Source organism: Centropristis striata, chromosome 3 (genome assembly GCF_030273125.1).
Source record: "Centropristis striata isolate RG_2023a ecotype Rhode Island chromosome 3, C.striata_1.0, whole genome shotgun sequence".
NCBI classification, from domain to species: Eukaryota; Metazoa; Chordata; class Actinopteri; order Perciformes; family Serranidae; genus Centropristis; species Centropristis striata.
The window spans coordinates 32,024,432-32,047,270 of NC_081519.1; the positions used below are offsets into that span (position 1 = coordinate 32,024,432).

At 37.2% G+C, this 22,839-nt stretch overlaps 2 protein-coding genes across 3 annotated transcripts; both read right to left on the minus strand.

Annotated features, from left to right (window-relative positions):
• Positions 1–2,658: 2,658 nt before the first annotated feature.
• Positions 2,659–12,968, minus strand: LOC131968094 (chitinase-3-like protein 1). Its single transcript, XM_059328839.1, has 11 exons — positions 12,941–12,968; positions 12,803–12,829; positions 12,494–12,698; positions 12,350–12,403; positions 10,262–10,427; positions 7,616–7,734; positions 7,251–7,353; positions 6,335–6,517; positions 5,510–5,626; positions 5,278–5,410; positions 2,659–2,870 (listed from the first exon to the last, which is right to left on the minus strand). Exons 1-11 carry the CDS (start codon positions 12,966–12,968, stop codon positions 2,659–2,661), a joined length of 1,347 nt encoding a protein of 448 aa, XP_059184822.1.
• A 4,064-nt stretch (positions 12,969–17,032) lies between these two features.
• LOC131968526 (acidic mammalian chitinase-like) lies at positions 17,033–21,910 on the minus strand. Of its 2 annotated transcripts, none has more exons than XM_059329446.1 (11): positions 21,886–21,910; positions 21,569–21,595; positions 21,256–21,460; positions 20,549–20,605; positions 20,095–20,260; positions 19,881–20,005; positions 19,666–19,789; positions 19,394–19,576; positions 18,743–18,859; positions 18,513–18,645; positions 17,033–17,290 (listed from the first exon to the last, which is right to left on the minus strand). In XM_059329446.1, exons 1-11 carry the CDS (start codon positions 21,908–21,910, stop codon positions 17,040–17,042), a joined length of 1,413 nt encoding a protein of 470 aa, XP_059185429.1. In that variant the 3' UTR covers positions 17,033–17,039. The 2 variants fall into 2 exon arrangements, with proteins under 2 accessions (XP_059185429.1, XP_059185430.1); XM_059329447.1 differs by having other exon boundaries at positions 17,033–17,287; positions 18,510–18,645.
• Between the last annotated feature and the right edge of the window lie 929 nt (positions 21,911–22,839).

Below are 22,839 nucleotides of genomic sequence, written 5' to 3' on the forward strand. Positions count from 1 at the left end.
CTCTGACTTCATTTTCTTCTTTCAATACATATATTTAGTCACCGCCTAAAGGATGGATTACCAACTGGACAATGCATGCAACACCCCCAAAAACCTGGTCTAATATGGTGAAGCCCCTGACTGCAGTGTGCAATTCAGCTGGGTGGAGTCAAACATTGAGCTGGATGGAGTCTGTTAGACTTACTCAATGGCACCACTTATTGATGACAGCCATGAAGCACACTTTTATAATTGTCAATGGCCACATATAAACAAATTAGGAGCATATTTACCAGTCAGAATTAAACATAAATACATATATACAGTGCAATAACAAGACTGTCCTACAAAATCCAACTCAGTAATTGCACTTACCCCGGTCTGCTTTGGATATATATACGAATTTAAACATAAAAATAATAGATAGGGAAATTATTATCTCGATAGTGATTAAGTAAGAAAGTGAGATAAAATTATACTAAGACTAAAATATAACATAACTTTATAATATTAAACCAAAGGGGAAACAATCAGTGACACAGGTTATCTGTGAAAAATGTATGGACCTCATAATCAGAATCAGAAGTACTTTATTGATCCCCGGAAGGAATTTCAGTATATAAAAATAGTGGAAATAGCATAACATATAGATTTAAGAAAATATACAATTTTAAAAAACATACAGACTTCAACATACAATCATTGCACAAGTAAGCAGCAGAACGCAGGTGAAATCTAAAATATGATAATAGATGAAACAAAAAAATCTATCCCCTCACATTTATAACAGGTTATTGAGGGTGGAAAACTGCATTTTCCTCCATTTACCGAGAGCTATAAACTGTAGTTTGAGTTTAGATATTAAACACTTTTAGAAACACAAATAGAGCATAAAAGACAGTACTTTCCACCAAACAAAAGTTTGCGGTGCCACCGCACATTCTCACGGCACCTCGAAAGGTTGCACAGCAGTCCGCACATTCTCACAGCAAGTTTACTTTTCATACATACTTTTCGTGCAGGGCTTGAAGACCTCCGGCACGGTGCCGAAAATCCGTCTCGGGATTTTTTTTGGTGTTGTTTTATTTTTTTTTTAATCATGTTTAAAAAAAACAAAAAACCCTTACTTAGTTAGATCTGGGTATGACCGGGGAGGGCGGCATTACGGTGGATAGCGTATAGCCTGCCGGAAGGCGGCTCATCGGCGAGCGTTTCTTAGACCCACGTCATTACTATTTCTCAAGAAAGTGACTGGAGACAAGTCCAGCGACTCCTTCTTACTCTCCGCCGTTAGCGGCAGTTAGCTCTGTAGCGGGGGGGGGGTATGCCCCCGGACCCCCCTAGATGGTTTGGTTCGATACTTTTAATTGTCAGTACCATATCATTAATAACTTTGATCTGGATCTCCTTTTAACTGAATGCTAATATTTCATCCATACATGATGCATCAGAGCTCCCCCCCCATGCATAAAAAAAATTCAGGCACAGGAATTTCTTCTGCTTCAAGCCCTGCATGTGGCGTGTGCGGGAAAAACAGCGTAAGCAATGTTTTTGTGTGTACGCAGCGTTGATAAATGAGGCCCCTGGCCCCTCATTATCCTCATCAGCCTCCCATTCAGTCTCCTATTCAAATACTAGGTTATTTTTTCCCCCTCCTTTCCTCTCCTCACATGCTGTATTTCTTTCTCTCTTCATACTCTGTCTTCCTGTCCTGTTTACCTCTGTCATACTGTTTGTGGGTGTTTTATACGTTTGGATGGGCTGATGGCTTTTGTAAAGCACTTTGAGTTGCATTTATATGTATGAAAAGCGCTATATAAATAAAGATTGATTGATTGATTGATTGATTGATTGATTGATTGATAGATACTACTCATTCTCATTCACCCTCTATCACAACGTCATGCCACACGCCCTGCTCTCGTCTTGCCAGCTTTGTGCTCTGCCTTTGTCTTGCCTGTGACTTCTGCTAAAGGATTTTTTGGCCTCTCTTCCTCAGTTTAGTTAGCTTTTTTTGTTTGCTGCCTAAGTTGTTTGCTGCTTTAAATAAACTTTTTTTTGGACACTGATTCGTGCTTTTAATAATAATAATAATAATAATACATTTTATTTTTATAGCGCTTTTAAAAGGTACTCAAAGTCGCTTAACCCATTTAGGCCTAAACTGCCTGGAAAAAATGCCTGTTAAACCTCTGGGCGATTTTAAAATTACCCCCTAAAACCTGAAGTTTTCCTGGAAATTCAAAGTGTCAACACCTACTAAATAATCGATTTTTTTTCAGCCTCTGTAGCAAATAGAAATGAAATTGAAAAAGTATTTTAGAGCTTATAGCTGTTATCTGAGCTCCCTCCGCTATAGTCATCTTCCGCCATGATTTCAGTTCTGGAAAAGTCCCATGTTGCATTGCGACACTCCCACATGTATTCTGATATATTTCATTGGCCAAGAGACTGAAAATAGGTGAAAAAAAACACAAATATTACAAAACGACGTATCCGATTTCCCGGCTTTAATGGTAGAATAACGCAACAGCGCCCCCGGTTTTAATGGTAGAAATGCGCTGATGCTTTCCCGGCTTAAATGGGTTAACATCACAGAATTGATACACACACAAACACAAAATGCAGAAAAACAAAAACTAAACAGAGATGAGAGATAATGAGTTCAGGTCTTGTAAGCTATTTTGAAAAGGTGGTTTTGAGTTGATGTTTCAAGGCGTGGAGCGAGTCTGAATTGTAGATGTGAGTAGGGAGGGAGTTCCAGAGGGTTGGGGCAGCAGTGGAGAAAGTTGTGTCGCCAACGGTGCGGTGCTTGGTCCTGGTGATGGGGGTCAGTAGGTTGGCGTCTGAAGATCTTAGGTTGTGGGTGGGGGAGTGACATTGGAGGAGATCTGTGAGGTATGGGGGAGCAAGGTTATTAAGGGCTTTGTAGGTGATGAGCAGGATCTCGGGGCGTTTCTACCTTTGATTGACAGGTCACTGACAAGGAGACCTGTCATCAGGAGAGAAGCAGAACAATGCGTATCCACGGCAACGTGTCAATAAAGTTATATATAACGTTATATAGATAGAAAAGAGGATGTTTACCGATTTGGTCTCATAACTTTGACCCTTTCACTGTATTTTCACTTAATGACAGTTTATTTGAACGTTTTGTTCAGTAAAAATGTCTTGTTCAGCGTTTGGTTGGACTAACAGACACTCCAAGGAGTCGCTGCTCAGTTTTCTGAGGTAAGAAACATACATTTTGCTTTTGTTTTTTGCTAGCCAAAACTAACATTCCAGTTAATGCTCCAGTTAATGCTAACATGAATTAGCAGCAGCTTCTCTCAGTCAGGTTGAGGTGTAGAGAGGCTGTAGTCAGTGATCAGATCCCTCTCACTCCTCCACAGTCCAGATATGGTCTGCTCCCCCTATCGAAAACAAGATGGCGACGAGTGTAACGCTGAACTCGAGGCTTCCAACGGGCCACAAACCAATGGGTGATGTCACGGTGACTGCGTCCATTATTTATATACAGTCTATGGTGTTTCCTCTAGGATCTGCTGTATACAGGTTAAGGTTTTGGGGTTGTAACTCAACACCCTGTGGGGTGTGGCCCTTTGCTTACTTGTTATAGTTCAATATGCCTCCCTGGACAAAAATGTTGATCACCCATGATTTAAACAGTGTTGCCCCATGACAATTCATGACAGCTCTTTGGTCAGAACTCTTATTTGACTTACCTTAAATGTATTACTACCAGCTTTAAAAGATTAACATTATCATACCATTTTTTGAAGCCTTTAGTACACAGTAAAATCACCTCTGCTCTGAACTCCACAAAAGGAATGAAATGGCTGTTACAAAGCTGACTATAACTAAATTGGGTGATGATATAATTGTCACCCCACTGCTGTGTTCTGGTCCCAGGGTGTGGCACTTGGTAATGTAGGTCTTCCTCTGCACACATCTGTAGAATGTCTTTGGATTGTATGATTTTACATACAGTCCATTGATTCTGCCTGTGCAGAAGTTGCTGACAGGATACACTACAGTAATATTCTGGATGCAGCTATTGTCTGGTTTTGCTGTTGTGCTGGGGGCTGTGGTGAATTGCTCCTGTGTGGGTGGTGTGCCTTCAGAAGGAAATGAAGAGGGTGTGGGTTGATTTACCGCAGGAGTTGTTGTCCAGTCTAGGCAAAAGATATTGAAAAGCATTTTACTAAATGATACAATTATAATGTTTAACATTGATGCATTTTAAAAAGAAATCCCACCACATTTGTCACATGAAATTCAGTTTTCACATTAGAGCTGTACTGCTCTGCCTGTGAAAACAATAGTTAAGCATATAGCTAGGTTTTATGAATTCTGGATGACTGCAAGAGGCCGTGCATAATGATGGATAACATCCTATTTGGATGTGTGGGTCCACTGTGTATACAAACAATGTGTGACCCATGGTGTTCCCTCCTCTACTATCCTCTACTAAGGACTGGTGTCATCCTGTCATCATTCCCTTGAAAAATCTTCTCACCACTCCTGATTTCGAGTGACAGAGAAACTCTGGTGGTCCTCCAGAATTCATGGTACCGTAGTTACATGTATAATCATTTTATTTAATTCTTCCTGACCGCCAGAGACAGTGCATAATGATGTATGACTTATGACAACATTGTCACAAAGAATCTACACTCACCTTACTGCGGACAGAGAGGAGGTAGTAGCAGAACACCAAAACCCACATAGAAAGCCATTGTGCCGACAAGGCTAGACCCTTTCCAAGCCCTCCGTGGCGAACAAACACTGGATCTGACTAGCGGAATTTGGATGTCGCTTCAATATGAGCAACCGAAGCGGACAAAGCTGTTGTGCTTTGTCATTATCACCGCCTTCAATATGCTTGGGGTTGTATACTTCTAGCTCAGTCTGGTTGACATGAGGGGACGGAAATGTCTTTGAAAAAGCCTGATCCCTGCAGCCATTGCTGCTCTAAACAAAAGAGCACGATGAGCACAGAGCGGAGAGTTTATTTGCCATGTAATGTTTCTATGTCATGTGTTGTGTGATGTTAATGTTGAATCTGTTGAATGTACAGTGATGTGAAAATGAATTTCCCCTTGGGGACAGTGGATCTAATCTAATCTAATTTGTGTCAGGAACCCCTTAAATGGGTCATGAGATGAACCTGAGGGCTAACACAGTGATGAATGGGAAAGTAGAGAATTGAAAACTGAGCCAAGGCCCCTCAAAATGTCTACATGTCTAGGAACTGAATTAATAGAATAAAGAAAATGTACGATGAAGTAGCCTCACCTTCACTGAGTTTACTATGTAGATGTGATAAGAGTGGATATTTGCCCTGTTCACAGAACTGTCCAGAGAAATCATCCATATCAAGTGTCCACACAGCAGCTCCTCCCAGCTGCCTGCTCTTCAGATAGTCCACCTGTTAGACAATCAGAGGGAACTTAATAAAACTCTTGTGTAGAAAGACTTGTTGAAATATTGGTTCTTTTCCACAACAAAATCATAAACATTACTGTACCTTTGCATCATAGCTCCTGTCGTTATCAAAGCCGACCCACTGGTTGCCTTTGACAGCGTAGGGAACTTTCTGATCATCAATCCACTGGACCGATGTGCCTTTCAAGAAGGAGCAGGTCTGGTGAAAAAACATCATAGCTTCATGATGATGTTATGTTCATGCTGATGAAGCTGGAGTAGTACTGGTAGCTCTTTAACAATAGCAGAAGTACACTGTAAAAAATGTCTGTAGATTTTACGGTGGAAAAACTGCTAAACCATGACAGTAAAAGACCGTAAAATGCACTGGCACTGTGTAGCAAAAATATAGTGTTATATATATACAAGTAGATTAGTGTTACAGTTACAGCTTTGCAGCTCTGAACAGTTGTAGAGATCTCTAGTTTCTTTAGGCGAACCCATAAACTTTGACATAAGCCTGAGTTATAACCAGTTTTTACAACTCTTTGGTGACGAATGGTTGGGAGATGTTATAATGTTGAATTTAATTTAATTTGCTTATTTTCTTCTGCGCAAAACAGAACACAATCTTTTTTCACAGTGGTTATACTGTGTGTGCTTTACTGTGTCTGAAGCACCTGCATATTGTTACACACTCACTGTTACAGTGAGTGTGTAACAATATGTTACATATAATGACACTCCTGTGAGTGTGTTACACACACACTCACAGGAGTGTCACTTTAAAAGTGTATGTTACCCACAAGGCCACCTGTTTTAAAGGAGAAGGCTTAGCTGATGAGTCAGAGTCAAAGTTGTCACTGTTACTAATGTAAGTATGTGGACATCTCTGCTAAATGTAGCTATGTAAATGTGCTGTTGTTACCTCATAGTAAGACCAGAGGCCAATCTGCTGAGTGTAGGGCCCGGGAACAGCAGGGCCACTGACTGGGGCTCCCAGGCCTGTTGCTGTGGTGAAGAGTGTGAAGGAATAAGCATGAGTGGGAAAACCAAGCAACAACTTCCCTGCTGGGGCTCCTCGCTCCATCCAGTACTGCATGACATAATCCTGACAGGAAAGAATGGGAAGGGATGTTTATTAAGTGAGGGAACCATTTCTGTAGTTGTTAATTGTGTGAATGTAGAACAGGCCATGAAGGTAAGTCAGTCTGATAGTCAGCGGACTACACATATCTTAAGAAAGGAAGCCTTTTCACTTCTCCTGATGATTTACTATTTTATCAAAGACAGGTAAGGAGCAACTGCCTTTACCGGCCATGTATCATTACGTTAACATAAACCTGTTTAAATAAACTATGACATATCATTAGCTTTCAAGTTGACACCTCTAAAACTGTTAGCAAACAGTTGCTTATTTCTGTAGAGTGGTATCTGCAGCCTCAAGCTCAGTTTCCAAATGTATTTTTTGACAATTTTTTTTCTCCCTCTGCCCTCTAGCAATGATGTCATCCACTCTAGCCTCTCCATAGGGTAACATTGGGTTTTTTTTTGGTGTGTTCTTGCCAAATCATTTTTAAACCGTTTGCCGAAACCCTTAGAAAAGTCGTAGCACACTTGTCATGGCGGAGCCAGTCGATTTGATAGCTTTGTAGTATATGTGCTACCAAAACTCCGGGAGGAGTAAAAAACACACGGAAGAATAAATAGGATTATGCCATGTGAATAGTTTATAGTGTGCTCTTTCCAAGCACACTCAATAATGCTGAAGATCCAAGTTAACTGGCCCTTTGAATGACAGTGTACATGAAAAGTATAGCTCTTAAAGAAAAATGGTTATTTACAATGTTAGCGTTGTTTTCAGAGTAGACTGGACTGTGGTGGGCTGTCACTCCAACTTGACCATCATGGAGGTTAAAAGTCTTAACACTGATGAAGTCCAGGTACCTAAACAAACAGACACACACACACACACACACACACACACACAAACGTTTAGTTTTTCTTTCTCAATAATGACGTTTGGCTTATTCCATTAAACATCATATAACATATACATACATAAACATATATTTCATTGTAAATTATTTTGTAAAAACAAAAAGATAGGCAAAAGAAAAAGTAAGTAAAACATAACATAATAACATATAATGTTATCATGTAATATCAACAATCTTCAAACTGTAGCAGAGATAAATCTCAGTCTTACTTTGACATCTCAGAGACTCCTGTATCAAAGTCATCTGTGTGCGCTCCCATGGCTGCAGTGAGCATCAGTTGTGTGTTACTGACTCCTTTACTTTCAGCTTCATAGGCTTCTGAAATCTCCTAGAAATTAATTTACACTTAAGTCAGTGTGTTAAAAATAAATTTTCTTTCAAAATCTTTCTGTCTATTATCTTCCAGGTAGCTTTTAGTATTCAGTTTAGTCCAGTCAACCAATGGAAGCTGATCATCATATCTTATGGTATATGTGGCGGACAAGATGAACATACGCTTGTGTGACTATTACTATTATTATAACAGTTCCTTTATGATAATGATAAAGAGAACAGAGCCTCTGTTTTTAGGAAAGCTGAGATAAAGTTTTAGATATACTAAATCTCTTCAGACACGGAAGTATTTTTCTGATGCTAAGACTGGTTTCCACTTTGGCAGCGAAAGAAAGACTGTGATAAACAGTAAAATTCAGCCAAATCCAGCATATGGGTCACAGGTTCTCTGTTAAATAAGTGTCTGCCGTAAAGCATAATGGAACTGCAATATGTCTGATCAAAAGGCTTGATGCACACAACAATAGGATATAAATCCATTTGTTTTTTAGGATGATAATAGGTCTGTTAATAATTATAGGCAAATAATATTAGCATTTACTGCACTGAAATATAATATCACTATTTCAAATATATTTATCAGTATAAATTATTTTCCTAGAAGTGTGCTTACCCATTTCTTTTAAAATGGGTAAGCACTGTCTCTTTAGAAAATGTCTCCTGTACTCATTTTAGTAATTATGAGACTGAATAAAAAAACGATGAAAGAAAGATGCTTAACATAATATTTTGTTAATATTTTAGCTAGGATTTGATTTTGATTTAACATATTTTACATACATTATTGACAATTGTATAACAATTAAATTATTGTTTTGTCTAAAATATATGAGAAATATTAGTAAAATGTGAAGAAAGTGAGGTAAATATTTAAAATCAGCTAGGAACCTGTAGCTAAAATGTTACATTAAGCACCCCATAGCGGGCAAGTTACTTAGTTATCTTACTAAACATAAAAGTAATATTATAAAGACAAGTTCGATATTTAAAAAAAAGAAAGGAGTGTGAGTCAACCTTATATTTTTCCTTATAAATGCACTTCATTTACCACCAACTCTTTGTAGACAGTAATAACTTCACTCTAACTGTGGCTTTTAGAGCAGGTGTTTGTTAATTGATTTTAAGCAATGAGGCTTGTTAACATAGAGAGGGGGGGATTTTTTAACCAAATGTATGCATGTTACCTCATTTATTATGTGCAAATAGAACCGGAGCTTCAAGATGTAATTTGCTTGGCAGCACAGTTAGGGGTCCAATTCATTCTTTGCAGGTGCCTTCAGCATTACAAGATTTTTTTTTCCATAAAAGCCCTGCAATCTTTTTGTGAATTTGACTCTCAATGTGTAAATCCGGTCTATCCTGCACAATTCAGCAGAAAAATTTAATAAACATCTACGTATTAGAGCACACCAGATCGATATATCAAGTATGCAAATTAGATAATTTGATGAATCGGAGGGCACGGATTACAAATCCATTAGCAGGGATTTACACATTGAGTTTTTTTTTTTCTACTGTGTGACCTAAAGGGGCTCCATACTTAAGTGTTGATCAATACAGAAGTGACAAATGTAAAGAATAGTGATTATATGAGAAACAAAAACAAAAAATGTAAGGAAAATGTTTTCGTGGGTCATCAAGTTGAATATAGCATAAAACTGCTGCTCTCCCCCATTAATTGAAATAACAGACAAAGGGTTTGTATTTGCATTCCTCGCAGCATAACTTCCTAAGTGTATCAAGCTAACAACAGAGGGCAGCAAGCCTCAGCTAGAACTTTTCATGTAAACTTCATTATATAGCTGAAATGTTTGCATTGGTTACATTTAAGACAAGCTTATTTGTGACAACTACTTACAATAAAACCAAAAGGAAATAAAGAAAAACCTAGACTGTGATTAATCACTGTGATATCTACAGTTATTTACTGTATTATTCACAGTTCATCACTGTGTTTGATTTTTACAGTATAGTGCTGTATCATTTACAATAAAAATCGGTCCATGTGACAAAATTACAGTAGTTAAAACATTACTGTAGAAAAAACACAGTAGACAGTATGAAAAGTAAAGTAGACTACTGTATTTTTCCATTTTAATCATCATTTTGATCAGAATCAGTCCTATACAAATCCTGTTTAAATAATTAACAAAGTCAAGTTTTTCATACAAAACACAGTATGGAAATGAATTGTAAAACAGTAAATGTATAAATATTATTTTCTTTAGTGTATAGAGTAATTACTTGCAATTACTAGCTATTTCTATAAAAAGCAATGATGAAATTATTATCAAATTAACAGCATTGTTTACTGTGCCATTTTTCTGTTTTACAGTATAAAAAACAGTACTGTAAATAAAAAACACAGTACTTCTACTGTAAATAATAATAACATAAGTAAGTTACTTGTTAATTGCTGCCAATAAGTTACTGTAAAAATCACAGTAAATTCTTTACAGTGTAGACACTGAAAACTTTAAAGCTGAACACAAAAAGAACAAATAGATTTTAGGTCGATGTACCTTGCAGAGCAGAGTGAACCTCTGCTTGTTCTCTTGACGACTTCCACCAGCTCCAAGGTAGTCCCAGTCCAGATCCAGACCATCAAACCCATGAGTCCTCAGGACCTTGACAGTAGACTGGATGAATGTCTGACGGCTGGCTGGAGTGGACGCCATGAGGGAGAACCTGTATGATTAGACAGTTTGTTTTCTAAAATGACTTTAATAACAAAATGAACTGAAGGATTTTAAAGTGTCACTAAAACATTTGGATTGAATCAGAAAACAACTGATACTTTATCATGTAATGTAGGCTTAATATATTTATGTTTTAAACCTGCCATTGTCTGGCTGCAGCTAACAATTTTTATTGATTGGTTAATTATTCTATAGATTTGAAAAAACTGATTCATGTTTTAGTTTATACAATGTCAAAATAAGTCAAAAAACACAAAGATAATGAATAGTAGTGATAAGAAATGGAGAGAACTAACACATCTTGAATTTTCTTTCTTTCTCTTTTTTTTCTTTCACTGGAGAAATTCTACTGAAGGATCTAAGATAAACAATCACACTCTTATCTCTACCAACTCCTGAGAAAAGCATCTGGATCTTTATCCGCAAAATGCTCCACTTTGTTCACTAGCTGCTCCCTAACTGTGTTTGTCTGCTGTTGCTGCTGAGCAGCTACACTGTAAAATAAACAAACTGTTGTTTTACGGTAAAAAAAACTGGCAGCTGTGGTTGCCAGAACTTTACCGTGATAGATACGGTGCAATTTTTTTGTAATATTACAGTAAAATTATATTAGCACCATTGATTTCTCGTTTAAGATTGTCATTTTATTCCATATTTTACCGTAAAAAATATAAAGTTTTTCGATCAAAAGAAACTCTGTTCTGCCATATAATTGACAAGAAAATACTTTATAAATGCTGCATAAATTAAAGATTTTACCAATAAATATTACAGTATATTTTAGAGATATGATGTTCAGTACATTTAACAGGTATTTTTACAAAAAATAAATGCAAAAATGACGGCTTGTATATATATATATATATATATATTACAGTATATTTTTGCTACAAACACAATGCCAGTGTATTTAACAGTGGAGTAATGTATTTATTTAAAAAAAAATGTAAAAAAAACACTGTTTTGGCTGATATATACATTTACAGTGTTTCATTGTTACTGAAACTGAATTAATTCATTTATCATTTTACGGTCTTTTACTGTCATGGTTTAGCAGTTTTTCACCGTAAAATCTACAGACATTTTTGTAGTTTGCGATGGGTTTGTTCTCTGAAAATATTGCTTATAGCCACATTGGCAAAATTCTCATTCAAATCTGCATGAAAGACAAAAAATCCCAACTGGGCAACTATAACCAATATTCTACCACTGCTACCAGTTCTGCTTCTGCTTAATGCAGGCCATGCAAGTAATTTGTTCACTCAGTTCACATATCAATAGCTACCAATACTGACTTAAAAAGACAAAAATCAACAATCAACCAAGGTCATTATAGTTAACGAAAACGAACTCGTTAACTGAAATAAAAATAAAAACGAGAGTTTTTAAAAAAACGATAACTAACTGAAACTGATTTTAGTGGTTACAAAACTAACTAAAATTATAGTCAAAATGTCCTTTGTTTTCGTCTTTGTCAACTTTTTTCATACGTAAACCTTTTTGATTGATATCTATTTCATCTATCTGGTTTTATGTCTTAATAAACTTATTGGATCAGACAAAGGAAATAAAGGCAACATTTATTGTGACCTTATTAATCTCTCACCCAACAAATACCCCATTATCAAAAAACTAAAACTAACACTAAAACTAATAAAAACTAAACTAAAACTAAGCATTTTCCAAAAAATAAAAACGAATTAAAACTAGCAAAATCACTCCAAAAAAACTAATTGAAACAAACTGAATTTGAAAACAAAAAATCACAACGAAATTAAAACTAAATCTAATGAAAAATCCTAAACTATTATAACCTTGCAATCAACTTGAGAACACAGCCTAAAGTGTTCTTCTGCAGCCATTCTTGCTTTCTGTCAGTAGAGGGAGTTTCACAACACTGAATCAACTCACTGAGATCTGTGGTTCTCTTCTCTGACTGACAGTAGAGTCTTCAGCCTGGGGTTTCTGTTCAGGTACACACAACGGAAATCAAATTACAATCTAATATCTCAATGTATGTTGCAGGTATACATATGTTCATGGACCAAATATTACCTGTTCTTAAGCCCAGTGAATGATTTATAGAGGCTTTTCTCATCCCACTCATACTCAGTGATCTCATTGGCATGGTTGATGATGGCAAAGGCATAAACCAGGTGGGTACAAAGGAAAGGGTCGATGTGTTCTGGCAGGAATTTCCCCACACCAGTTCTGTACCGGGACCAGTTGGTAAAATAACATACCAGTTTGACTGTGGCTGCTGGAACACGGGAAATCAAACAAAAAAAAAAACACTAACTGTTCAAACAGTACTTAAGTTTAATGAAAAGATCCCCATTCCTGTTCTTAAAATGTGTTGCTTACCACTCTGAACGATGAGCTGCAGACTCACTGCAAGAGGCACAAGTCAAGTTATTACAGTTGAATGAACTGCCATATTCAGCAAAAACTGAAAATGAAGAAAATGATTAAGATGACAAATCACAATTTAACATTTCTTACCTAATATGATTGCAATTCCTGTGTTCATCTCAGCTGTTTGTGCTCCATTCCCACTGGGAGTCTGCAACTGTGTGGTGCGTCACACTGTAGGGCAGAGAAGAATACACAATGTGTGTGTGTAACGTCACTCCAGTCTCACATCTCATATTACATAGTGATACAGTGTTAAATATGACCTTACCTAACACCTCTGAAAGCATATTATGGGTATGTGTATAAAGTCTGATGAATGAGTCATATAGTGTACTGCTGGTAAAAGTGGCAAAACATATGTTGTAGCTATTTGTAAAACAGTTTTTTATATATACAACTAACAGTTTGGTTTGAATATTAAATATGTCCATTAACAGGAAGGACTTGATCAAGACAATGATGTTATTCTACAATATAGACCAGAGGCACTCCAGGGGGTAGGTGAGATTTTAAAATATACATTTTAAAAGGTAGCATCCACGCAAAAATCCTTTAAAATAATTATTTAATAAATATTTTAGGAAAATAAAAGTATAAGTTCATAAAATAAATTTTATATTCAGTAGGCTATTCAATTTCCTGATCCTAAAAACCCAGAGTGTCCCCCATACCAGGATGGTTGGACCCAACCTGTCATATGCCACCTGGCATCACCTGTCAATCACTTGAAAACTCAAAGATGGAGTCGTGGTTGAAGCGGAGCAGTTATAATTTTAAATGGTTATATGCTCACTCTTTTTACTACATTAGTTTGAATCACTGCATTTTAGTGATGAGAAATATTTGCAATAAATTTAGTCATGGATAATTAACATTTAAAATGTTTGAAATAGTTTTTTTTCCATAATGTTTGAATTTTGTATGTGTTTATCAGTTCCAAAGTTTAATAAATCAGACACTGATGGCACAGTGCTCTGTTTTTAAGTCTTTTTTTTTCAACCAAAAATGCTTTGCTCTGGTTAGGGGGTACTTGGCTGGAAAAATATTTCACAGGGGGTACATCACTGAAAAAAGGTTGAGAACCACTGATTTCTCAGAGTAGAGTCCTACTTACATTTTTCACCTAAAGCAATTTTAACACGAAACTCCTATTTAAAACTCAGTCATCATGCCTGCACCTATCCATCAGTGTAATGGTGATATGTTGTTGCTTACGGTGATTGACAGACATAGTCTGGCAGGACAAAAGACATGTCATGCTGAAGCATTGACCTGAAGGCTACGGCTGCTGGCTGAGCAGAGTGAAAGTGTGAACAGAAAGAGTTGGAGTTCCATCTGTTACTTTGCTAATTTTAATGCGCTTTGTTTTGAAATAGAATATTGTTTACATTTTGAATTCAATTCTATATCAATGTCTCCTTTATTACAAACTGGCAACGCCCAACTGAAATAATGAGCAGCTGAGTCTGAATCTGTTTGAGTGATACCTGAGCAGATCACTTTCTCTTAAAATTTTTCTGGAGATGAGCTCATGTTCCTCAACATTACATTGTAGATGCATGTCTGTGATAAAGACTTAACAATTAAAGGTTATCTGCTTTACTCTGTGTTTGAAAAAAGCAGAAATGGTAAATAATTTCTGAATCCATGCTTTAAAATTTAATATTGTTGAATTAACTTTTCTTGTCTCTCCATTGGTTTACATATGCTGTAAAAAAATCTATTCACTGACCATTGAAACTTGCTTGACTTATGTCATTCATCTCAGTGAAACTGAGGTCTGATTGGTAGTATATTGACAGTCAGGAATCTTATATTGACAGTCTTCTTGTAAATTCTGTTGTGGATTCTGTTAACACACTGTGCTCTAATTTTGGCCCAGACAGGTTACTAGTTTCTAGTTCACTCGATGTAGCTGTCCATTACAGCAACGCAGCGGCTCTTTCGTATTCCTCGTTCGTCGTTTTGTTGCTTTGGTTTGCCATATTCTTGCTCTAGAGGGTACATCATCATATATATCAATATTTATATATTGTATGAAGGGGCACTCAATTTTTCTTTTCATGTGTAAAGGGCAGCCAATAAGGCACTTTCTCTCGTTTTCAGGGCACTTTAACAACACCTTTTCAACCATGGAGTCACCAGACAGGCAGAAGGGCACTAGAAGGACACTCATTAAAGCACATTATCATATTTTCTTGCTCTAGAGGGCACATCATCATAATTTATTGTATGAAGGGGCACTCTAGAGGGCACCAAATCATTTTTTTGCACGTGTGAAGGGCAGCCAATAAGGTACTTATTGAGTCAGTCTGTCTGAGTCTGAGTCAGTGCGTCTTGCATTGAGTATATACACATCTTGAGGGCCAAGTGTCTGTCACTGCATTCTAATATTGGTCCGAACATCACTGGCAGATCATACATGTTTTTTTCTGAATCTCTAGGCAAATGTGAAGGAATAATACAGACCTCATGTACTCTTGAATGGTGGCTCCATTAACTTTGGCAAAATGCATCAAAACCTCCATTAACACCTCTTAAACTACTTGTGTAGTGAAATCCTATCCTCCTCCATTGCTCCATAGGTTCATTATCCCCCAAAACATCCCTCACTTCATCAATAATTTTCTCAGTCTGCTCAAGTTTGAGCAGAGCAGTGGAACAAAAAAGCACAACACAAATATGGAACATACTGCACATACGAATCAATGGTGGAGAAGTTTCTGTAAACATTTCTGTACTTTTTCTCCCTCATGATTTGGGTTGCCATTCGATTTCTGTAAATGTCCTCTGCAAAGTTGCAGCAACCAGTTGAAACAGAGCCCTCTGTACATTCATGCCATGCAGAGAGACATTCAAGAGCATGTAGGCTTTATGTTGTCAATGATTCAGTGATTCACCTTGTAACACCAGTTCATTTTGATAATACATTTCACACTTAATATTGATAGTAATAATAATAACAATGATGATGATAATAATAATATATCATAATATTTAACACCTTTGTTATCTGTGTGCTCTCTGAAAAGTTCACTTTTGCAGTTGCTGTCATACCATAAATGCAAGCTTCTCTCCCATGCACGACTCTCCTTATTCTGGACTGGACTCAAATAAAGTGCAAGTAGGTTAATACGTGCTAGGCTGGAGTTAACCTCAGTTTTCTGATGTCGTCTGTTCCTCTTAGTTGTATTTGTTTTGTTATATATCAAGTTATGTCCTCTTTGTTTGAACTGTTTTCTTCCCTGAAGGGTTGCCTCTAGTTTGTTTTTGTAATATATCTTTGAAGGGTAACATTACAGGGAAATTCAGAGTTCCTCTCATGAATCATAAAACTTTTTTTCCTTAGAGTGCAGTATCAGTATCAGGCTAATGTTGTCTAGAGTCTCAACTGCATCTTTGGTGCTGAGATTTCTCACCACTGGTCTGACTAACTAACAACGAAAAACAACCACCTGGTGCTCAAAAGGTCACTGTTGAGCAGTTTACTTGTTCTTAGTTATTGTATACAAAGTTTCTGCACAGCTCTTTGTGTTAAGATGACATTTAACACAGTATTTGATAAGATTAGTTTGTTAAATATACACAGTCGACCAAAAAGTTGGAATAATTTTGTTTTAAGACTCAATCCTCTGTTAATTGTGGTTTCATTTTCATTGTGATGTGTTGGGAAGATATTGATTAATTAAGTTCTGAGAAGATATACACTTCATCTGTAAAGAATAAATCACATTGTCACAATCATTTCATGGAAAGAGGTAAAACATATTTTATTCCAAATTTATGAGCGACCGTGTATTTACATGCAGAAATTATTTTTTTTAAACTAGTGCTTTGGTTTTGGTACAGAAACTAGGATGCTGCACCAATGCAGAAATTAATCCCATCTCTTCAGTTAGACTATGTGGTAACATGTACTGTAGATTTGTGGAACAAGGAATGGAGAAAGCAGTACATTGAAATTAATATACAAATTGAAATGACAAGCCAGCACTCAAAAATGTGTACCAAGGTACTTCAATGCTTATATTTTAATCTATGTTACACATTCAACAAGAAAATAAGAAACCAATGGTAGACTCATTCAGGTTAATGATTGTATACACAGTGGATACAAAAGAACTTTAACAGTCTGTTGAAAAAAGGTCAACTTTTGCATCAGTTACACATTGTTTCCACTCTTGGTTTAGGGCCAGACGCAACACTTGCAGCTGTCATCAAAGACAGAGCCAGCTCCACAATGACTGATGTGGGTGATTCCACCAGCGCACATGTAGAAACTATTCTTGTCATCTGGGTGGGGGTACAGGCCGTCGGGTTTGCCGTTGCAGAAGCCGGATCCTGGAGCATGGGTGGTGGTAGTGGTTGTGGTGGTTGGACGGGTGGTGGTGCTAGCACCAGGTTTGGGGGTGGTGGTAGGGGGCAGTGGGGGAAGTACTGAATGGCAGAAGAAGAAGATGGGGTGTGAAGCAGAGAAACAAATGTCCATTATCTATGACTTGACTATGACTTTAATTAATAATCCAACTGCACTGTACATTACATTACTACTCCAATAATTGAAGTAAGTGAGACTCATTCTCAAGGCTTACAATAAAAGATGATATTAGAAGCAGAATTCTTGTGGGCTGGGACTTTAACGCGTTAATTAAGATTCATTAATTACACAAAAATTAACGCATTAAAAAAATTGACGCATTTTAATCACACTTATTTTTGCACCGAGGAACGTTTCTCACTGGATGAGTTTCAGGCGGACCGATTATACTGGAGCACCAACTAGCGTTCATGAGTTCAGACAACAACAAACCACAGTGAACATGAAGGATGAAGCTGATGAGACGCTTTGGTTGGCCCCGTGGATGATGGGACATTTTGTTACAAAAAACGGATGGAAGCGTCAATAAGAGCATGGTTGTGTTGCTATGCAACAAGGAATTCACATATCACCGCAGCACATCCAGCCTCAAGTATCACCTCAATGCAAAACATATAGCAGCTAGCGGCTAGTGTGGTAGCTAGCGTGGATTGTAATTAACTTAAAAAACCAAAGTATTATAGTTTACAGAAGGTCTACCTACCTATAGGCTATCTGAATTTATGAAATGTTCTATATTTCTAAATATGCTATTGCTACACTTAATGGCAAAAATTGCACTGGTCTGCTGGACTTGAACAAAAATAAACAATATTTTTGTTGCTTAAGCTCATGTATTCAGTCATTATTCAATGGTATACTAAAAATCTATGTGAAAATAATTACTTCTCACTGTTCTAAGGTCAAATATTTATATGCGATAAAAATGCGATTAATTTCGATTAATTAATTACAAAGCCTCTAATTAATTAGATTTTTTTTTTTTATCGAGTCCCGGCCCTATATTTTTTATATGCCAAATGACTAGTTGTACAGAATATGACGTGTGATCATCTAAGCTTTAACCTTTTTATTCCTGATGCTGATTTAGATAATAATACAAGAATTTGGGAAATACATTCAGTGGGAATATTAATTATTGCAGCCAAAGAAAATTAGTCCTATAATAGCAAAGGTAATAATTCACTTATCAGACCACTAAAGATGCAGACATTACTATGTGTCCTGACAATCGTCCAATAACTAAAGGAAAATGTATGCATAAAAATGCTCTGAAATTACCAATATTAAGGAGTTTGTTGAGATGACCCAGCAGAGGGTGGTTGCCCTGTCCACAGAATCGTCCTGCAAAGTCATCCAAATCCAGGGCCCACACAAAGGCACCACCAAACTTCTGCTCCTGCAGGTAACGCACCTATTGGGGCAAAATAAATAGAAATTGGTGTAAATGCTTTGGAGTATGCAGAGCTGTGAATGTGTTAATATAGGTATATAGCTAATTTGCCACTTACCTTGGTCTCATAGCTGTCTCTGTTGTCGAATCCCACCCACTCGTTGTTCTTGAAGGCATATGGAACTTTCTGATCTTCAATCCAATTAATGGTGGTGCCCTTCAGGAAGCCACAGATCTGGCCCACAGACATGATGACATTGTGAAGCATTACAATTAACCCTTAATAGGGCACTCATTGAAATACTTGCAAATTCCAAATTTCAACCATAGAGAATACTGGAGAATATTACATACAGCCAGAATGTATAAAAAAAACATACAGACCCAGGGGAGGGAGGTAATATTTTGAGAAAAATGTTTACGAGAATGCGCAGATTTCTGAAATTTAAAGTGGTTAATCTGTGAGAAAAAAGTTGCTTTTTCCTCGTAAATCTGTGACTTTTTTTGCACAGATTTGCCACTTTAAATCTCTTAAATCTGCAACTTTTTTTCTTGTAGATTTTCCACTTTAATCTAGTAATTTTGCTACTTTTTTCTCAAAATATTACCCAGTTTTGATATCCACTGAAGTTACCAAATACGGTTCTTCGCCCGATAAAGGGTTAATTTGTAGTTTGTCTTTTTATAGTAACCATTAAGTGCTAATGTAATTGACATATACTGTATATCATTTTGGAATGGGTTTATTCCAGCCTTATCTAACCCGTACCTCATAGTAGGACCAGAACCCAGCTTCACGTGTGAATGGTCCAGCTGATGCAGGACCGCTAGCTGGGGCTCCAACGCCAGTGTTTGATGAAGTCAGACGGAAGGTACGACCATATGAAGCGAATCCCATTCTCAGCTTCTCCACTGGGGTGCCATTGTCTCTCCAGTATTTCATGGCATAGTCCTATAAAATATAATAAGATATGTGAAGTAAAATCTCTTTTAAAAGGTACCCCCTAAGTTTTTGTTTTATAGATCTCAATCTCCACTTACGGTGTTGAAGTAGATGAGGTCACCAAAGTCCTCAGATCCACGGAACAGCGGGCTGTTGTGTCCAGTGAACTGCTCCCAGGTTCCATGGAAGTCATAGGTCATCACATTGATGAAGTCCAGTTCCCTGGAGATGAAAAAATGAAAATATTAATGTCAAAAACCTTTTTAGAACTCCCTTTTTCTCTCTCAAGTGGTATAAAAGACACCATACTCACTTGGCAATCTCAGCAATCTCATATCCAGCATCGATGGTTCCCTTTCCAGCAGACACTGCAGCAGTCAGCATGAGCTGACGGTTGCCGGTGGACTTGGCTTCAGCTGCGTAGGCTGCAACAAGTTCCTGCAAATACAGAGCAAAGTGGAAGTAAGAAAGAAGTCAACTAAACCAAACCATAGAACAGTAGAAACTTAGGAGACATCTGTACCCACCCTGCAGAGCAGAGTGAACCGCTGTTTGTCCTCTGGAGGACTTCCACGAGCACCAGGGTACTCCCAGTCCAGATCCAGACCATCAAATCCGTGAGTCCTCAGGAATTTGATAGAAGACTGGATGAATGTCTGACGGTTTGCCGGACTGGACACCATGATGGAGAACCTGCACGATAGATTGAGCTCTGTTTTTATACTTGTTACAAACCAAACATTTTTTTAAGCATATGGGTAATTCAAGTAGAGACTATTATTACAAGTGGCAAAGTGTTGTATTTTTAAAATAACATCAGGCTATATTGTGTCTGCATTTTGTCACAGTTAATACTTGATTGGACTTTTCAGATTGTTCAAGAATTTTGGGGTTAGAGCTTTGGTAACATTAGTCAAAGCACTTTTTATGAGTGTGTAAGCATGTGATACATTGTGTTTGTGGTTTAAAAATGTAACTCACTGCTGTGAACCAAAGTTCCATCCACCAACAGCCAGCAGAGTCTTCAGATGAGGATTCCTGCAAAGAACACAGAATTAAGACTACATAATAATATTTCCACAGATTGTTACGGCTTGTTATCTCTTGCAAAGGATAATTTACCGTTAACCCTTTATCGGGCTAAGAAGTGTATTTGGTAACTTCAGCGGATATCCAAAATAAAAAATAAAAATATTTCGAGAAAAAAGTTGCAAATTTACTAGATTAAAGTGGCAAATCTACAAGAAAAAAAGTCACAGATTTAAGAGAAAAAAGCTTTTTTGTCGCAGATTCACCGCTTTAATTCTCATAAATCTGCACATTTTTTGTCGTAGATTTGCCACTTTAATCTCGTAAATTTATTTCTCAAAATATTACCTCCCTCCCCCGGGTCCGTATGCTGTTGTTTTTTTTACACATTCTGGCATTATGTAATATCCTCCAATATTCTCTAGGGTTGAAATTTGGAATTTGCAAGTATTTCAATGAGTGCCCTATTAAGGGTTAAGATAGTAGTCCATTTACATTTTGCAGTACTGAACATGTCTTAAATCATTGTTTTAGCAAAGACCACATTTTAAACATTACTCTGCTTAAACATGTCTTGTGCAAGGCAACAAACTTCTGCTAGCTCCAGACTTCCTGTAGCTGAACCTGACCGCTGACCTCTCTACACTCTGGCTACTTACTTGGTCTTCAGGGCATTGAAAGACTTGTAGAGGACCTCATCATTCCACTCATAGGTAACCAGCTCATTGGCATGGTTGATGATGGAGAAGGCGTAGATCAGGGTGGTGCACAGGAACGGATCCACATCTTGTGGCAAGTACTTCCCCTCACCAGGTCTGTACTGGGACCAGTTGGTGAAATAACATTCCATCCGGGAGGCAGATCCTGTGTTGGAGTAAAGGAACATTTAAAAAAAAGCACTGATTCCCGTCATTTTGAAAATTACAAATCAAATCAAATGATGAGAGTTGATCAAAAACTGTTATGACTCACCCAGCTGGCATATCACCAGGCACAGGCCTAAAGAATTATAGAAAAAAAGTATGTATATTAAGTTAAGTCAATTAATTTATCACACAACACCATCTTTCTTTTGACCCCCAAAAAGCCATTTAACAGGGGAAATGGAGGAAACCCCAGGAAGAGCAACAAAGAAAGGATCTCTCTTCCTGGACCAACAGACGTACAATAAATGTGTGAACAGAAGAAAAAAAAACACAGAAAAATGATAGTATAGACAGTTGGGATCACAACATTCTAGATATTATAGTCTAGCGAAGATTAATACACCACCAAGTGAAGATAAATACCTGCTAGAATTGTGAGCCTGGTCATCTTGAATTCACTTCCCACAAACTGGATTCACTGGATTACTATAAGACAAAAGGTGAAGCATTGTAGATGATTGAACAAAACAAAAGAAAGTAACCATTCTCAAAATTTTCACAATGAAACTACAACTTGTTTGTTGTTTTGTTACCTTGTAAACTCACCTTGGGATTAGATGAGAGACCCAAAGAACAGCAACAAAGTTTGGCCTTTTATACAGTTGATGATGGATAGAGAAAGGAGGAGGTGTAGCAGTCTTTGATAAATTAGGGTAATAAATATTATGATTATTGTTATGAGAAGTTATGCTTTGATAAGATCCTGTAAAGTGGAACCACAGGATTTGTAGACAATAATTTACTCAGTGCTGCACTCTGTTCATGTACTCAACACATGAACCAACGGCAATTTAGGTCACTATATAGATTATCATTATGGTATCATTAATCATCCAAAATGACCTATGGATCATAATCCTGATATTTTGCCATATTGGTACTATGTAAGAAGTTAAATTATCACTTTTGAATTATCAAATGGCGATCTGTCAACTGAAAATTCATATTTGGGAATTAGACGAAAGTCAAAGTCAACTTACTTAAAATAGTAAATAAATTAATAGACTGGCTATAACCCCTGCTCTTAAATAATAAGGATGTATTTTAGCTTGAGGTTTCCCTGTTCTACTTCCTAGATTATCAGCTTTGATTACTTTATCTCTTTTCTTTGTTTAACACCGGCCCTGACCATTGACCATCACAGTGATCAGCCAGCAACTTGTTTTTCCACTCCATAATAATCCTGAGCTGACTTGGAGATAAGAGTGGAGCTGACTGGGGCATTCTGGGACACAGGGTGGTGTGATAATCACAAATCCTTTGTTGGATTGTTTTTGACAAATGAAATAACCATTTTCAAAACAGTAAAATTGTTGT

Coding starts and splice junctions, on each gene's coding strand:
- LOC131968094 (XM_059328839.1), bottom strand. CDS start 12,968: ATGAACACAGGAATTGCAATCATATTAG. Junction 12,699..12,802: donor GCAGCTCATCGTTCAGAGTG/GTAAGCAACACA, acceptor CCCGTGTTCCAG/CAGCCACAGTCAAACTGGTA. Junction 7,735..10,261: donor GGTTCACTCTGCTCTGCAAG/GTACATCGACCT, acceptor ATTAATTTCTAG/GAGATTTCAGAAGCCTATGA.
- LOC131968526 (XM_059329446.1), bottom strand. CDS start 21,910: ATGACCAGGCTCACAATTCTAGCAG. Junction 21,461..21,568: donor CCTGGTGATATGCCAGCTGG/GTGAGTCATAAC, acceptor ACTCCAACACAG/GATCTGCCTCCCGGATGGAA. Junction 20,606..21,255: donor TTCAATGCCCTGAAGACCAA/GTAAGTAGCCAG, acceptor TGTTCTTTGCAG/GAATCCTCATCTGAAGACTC.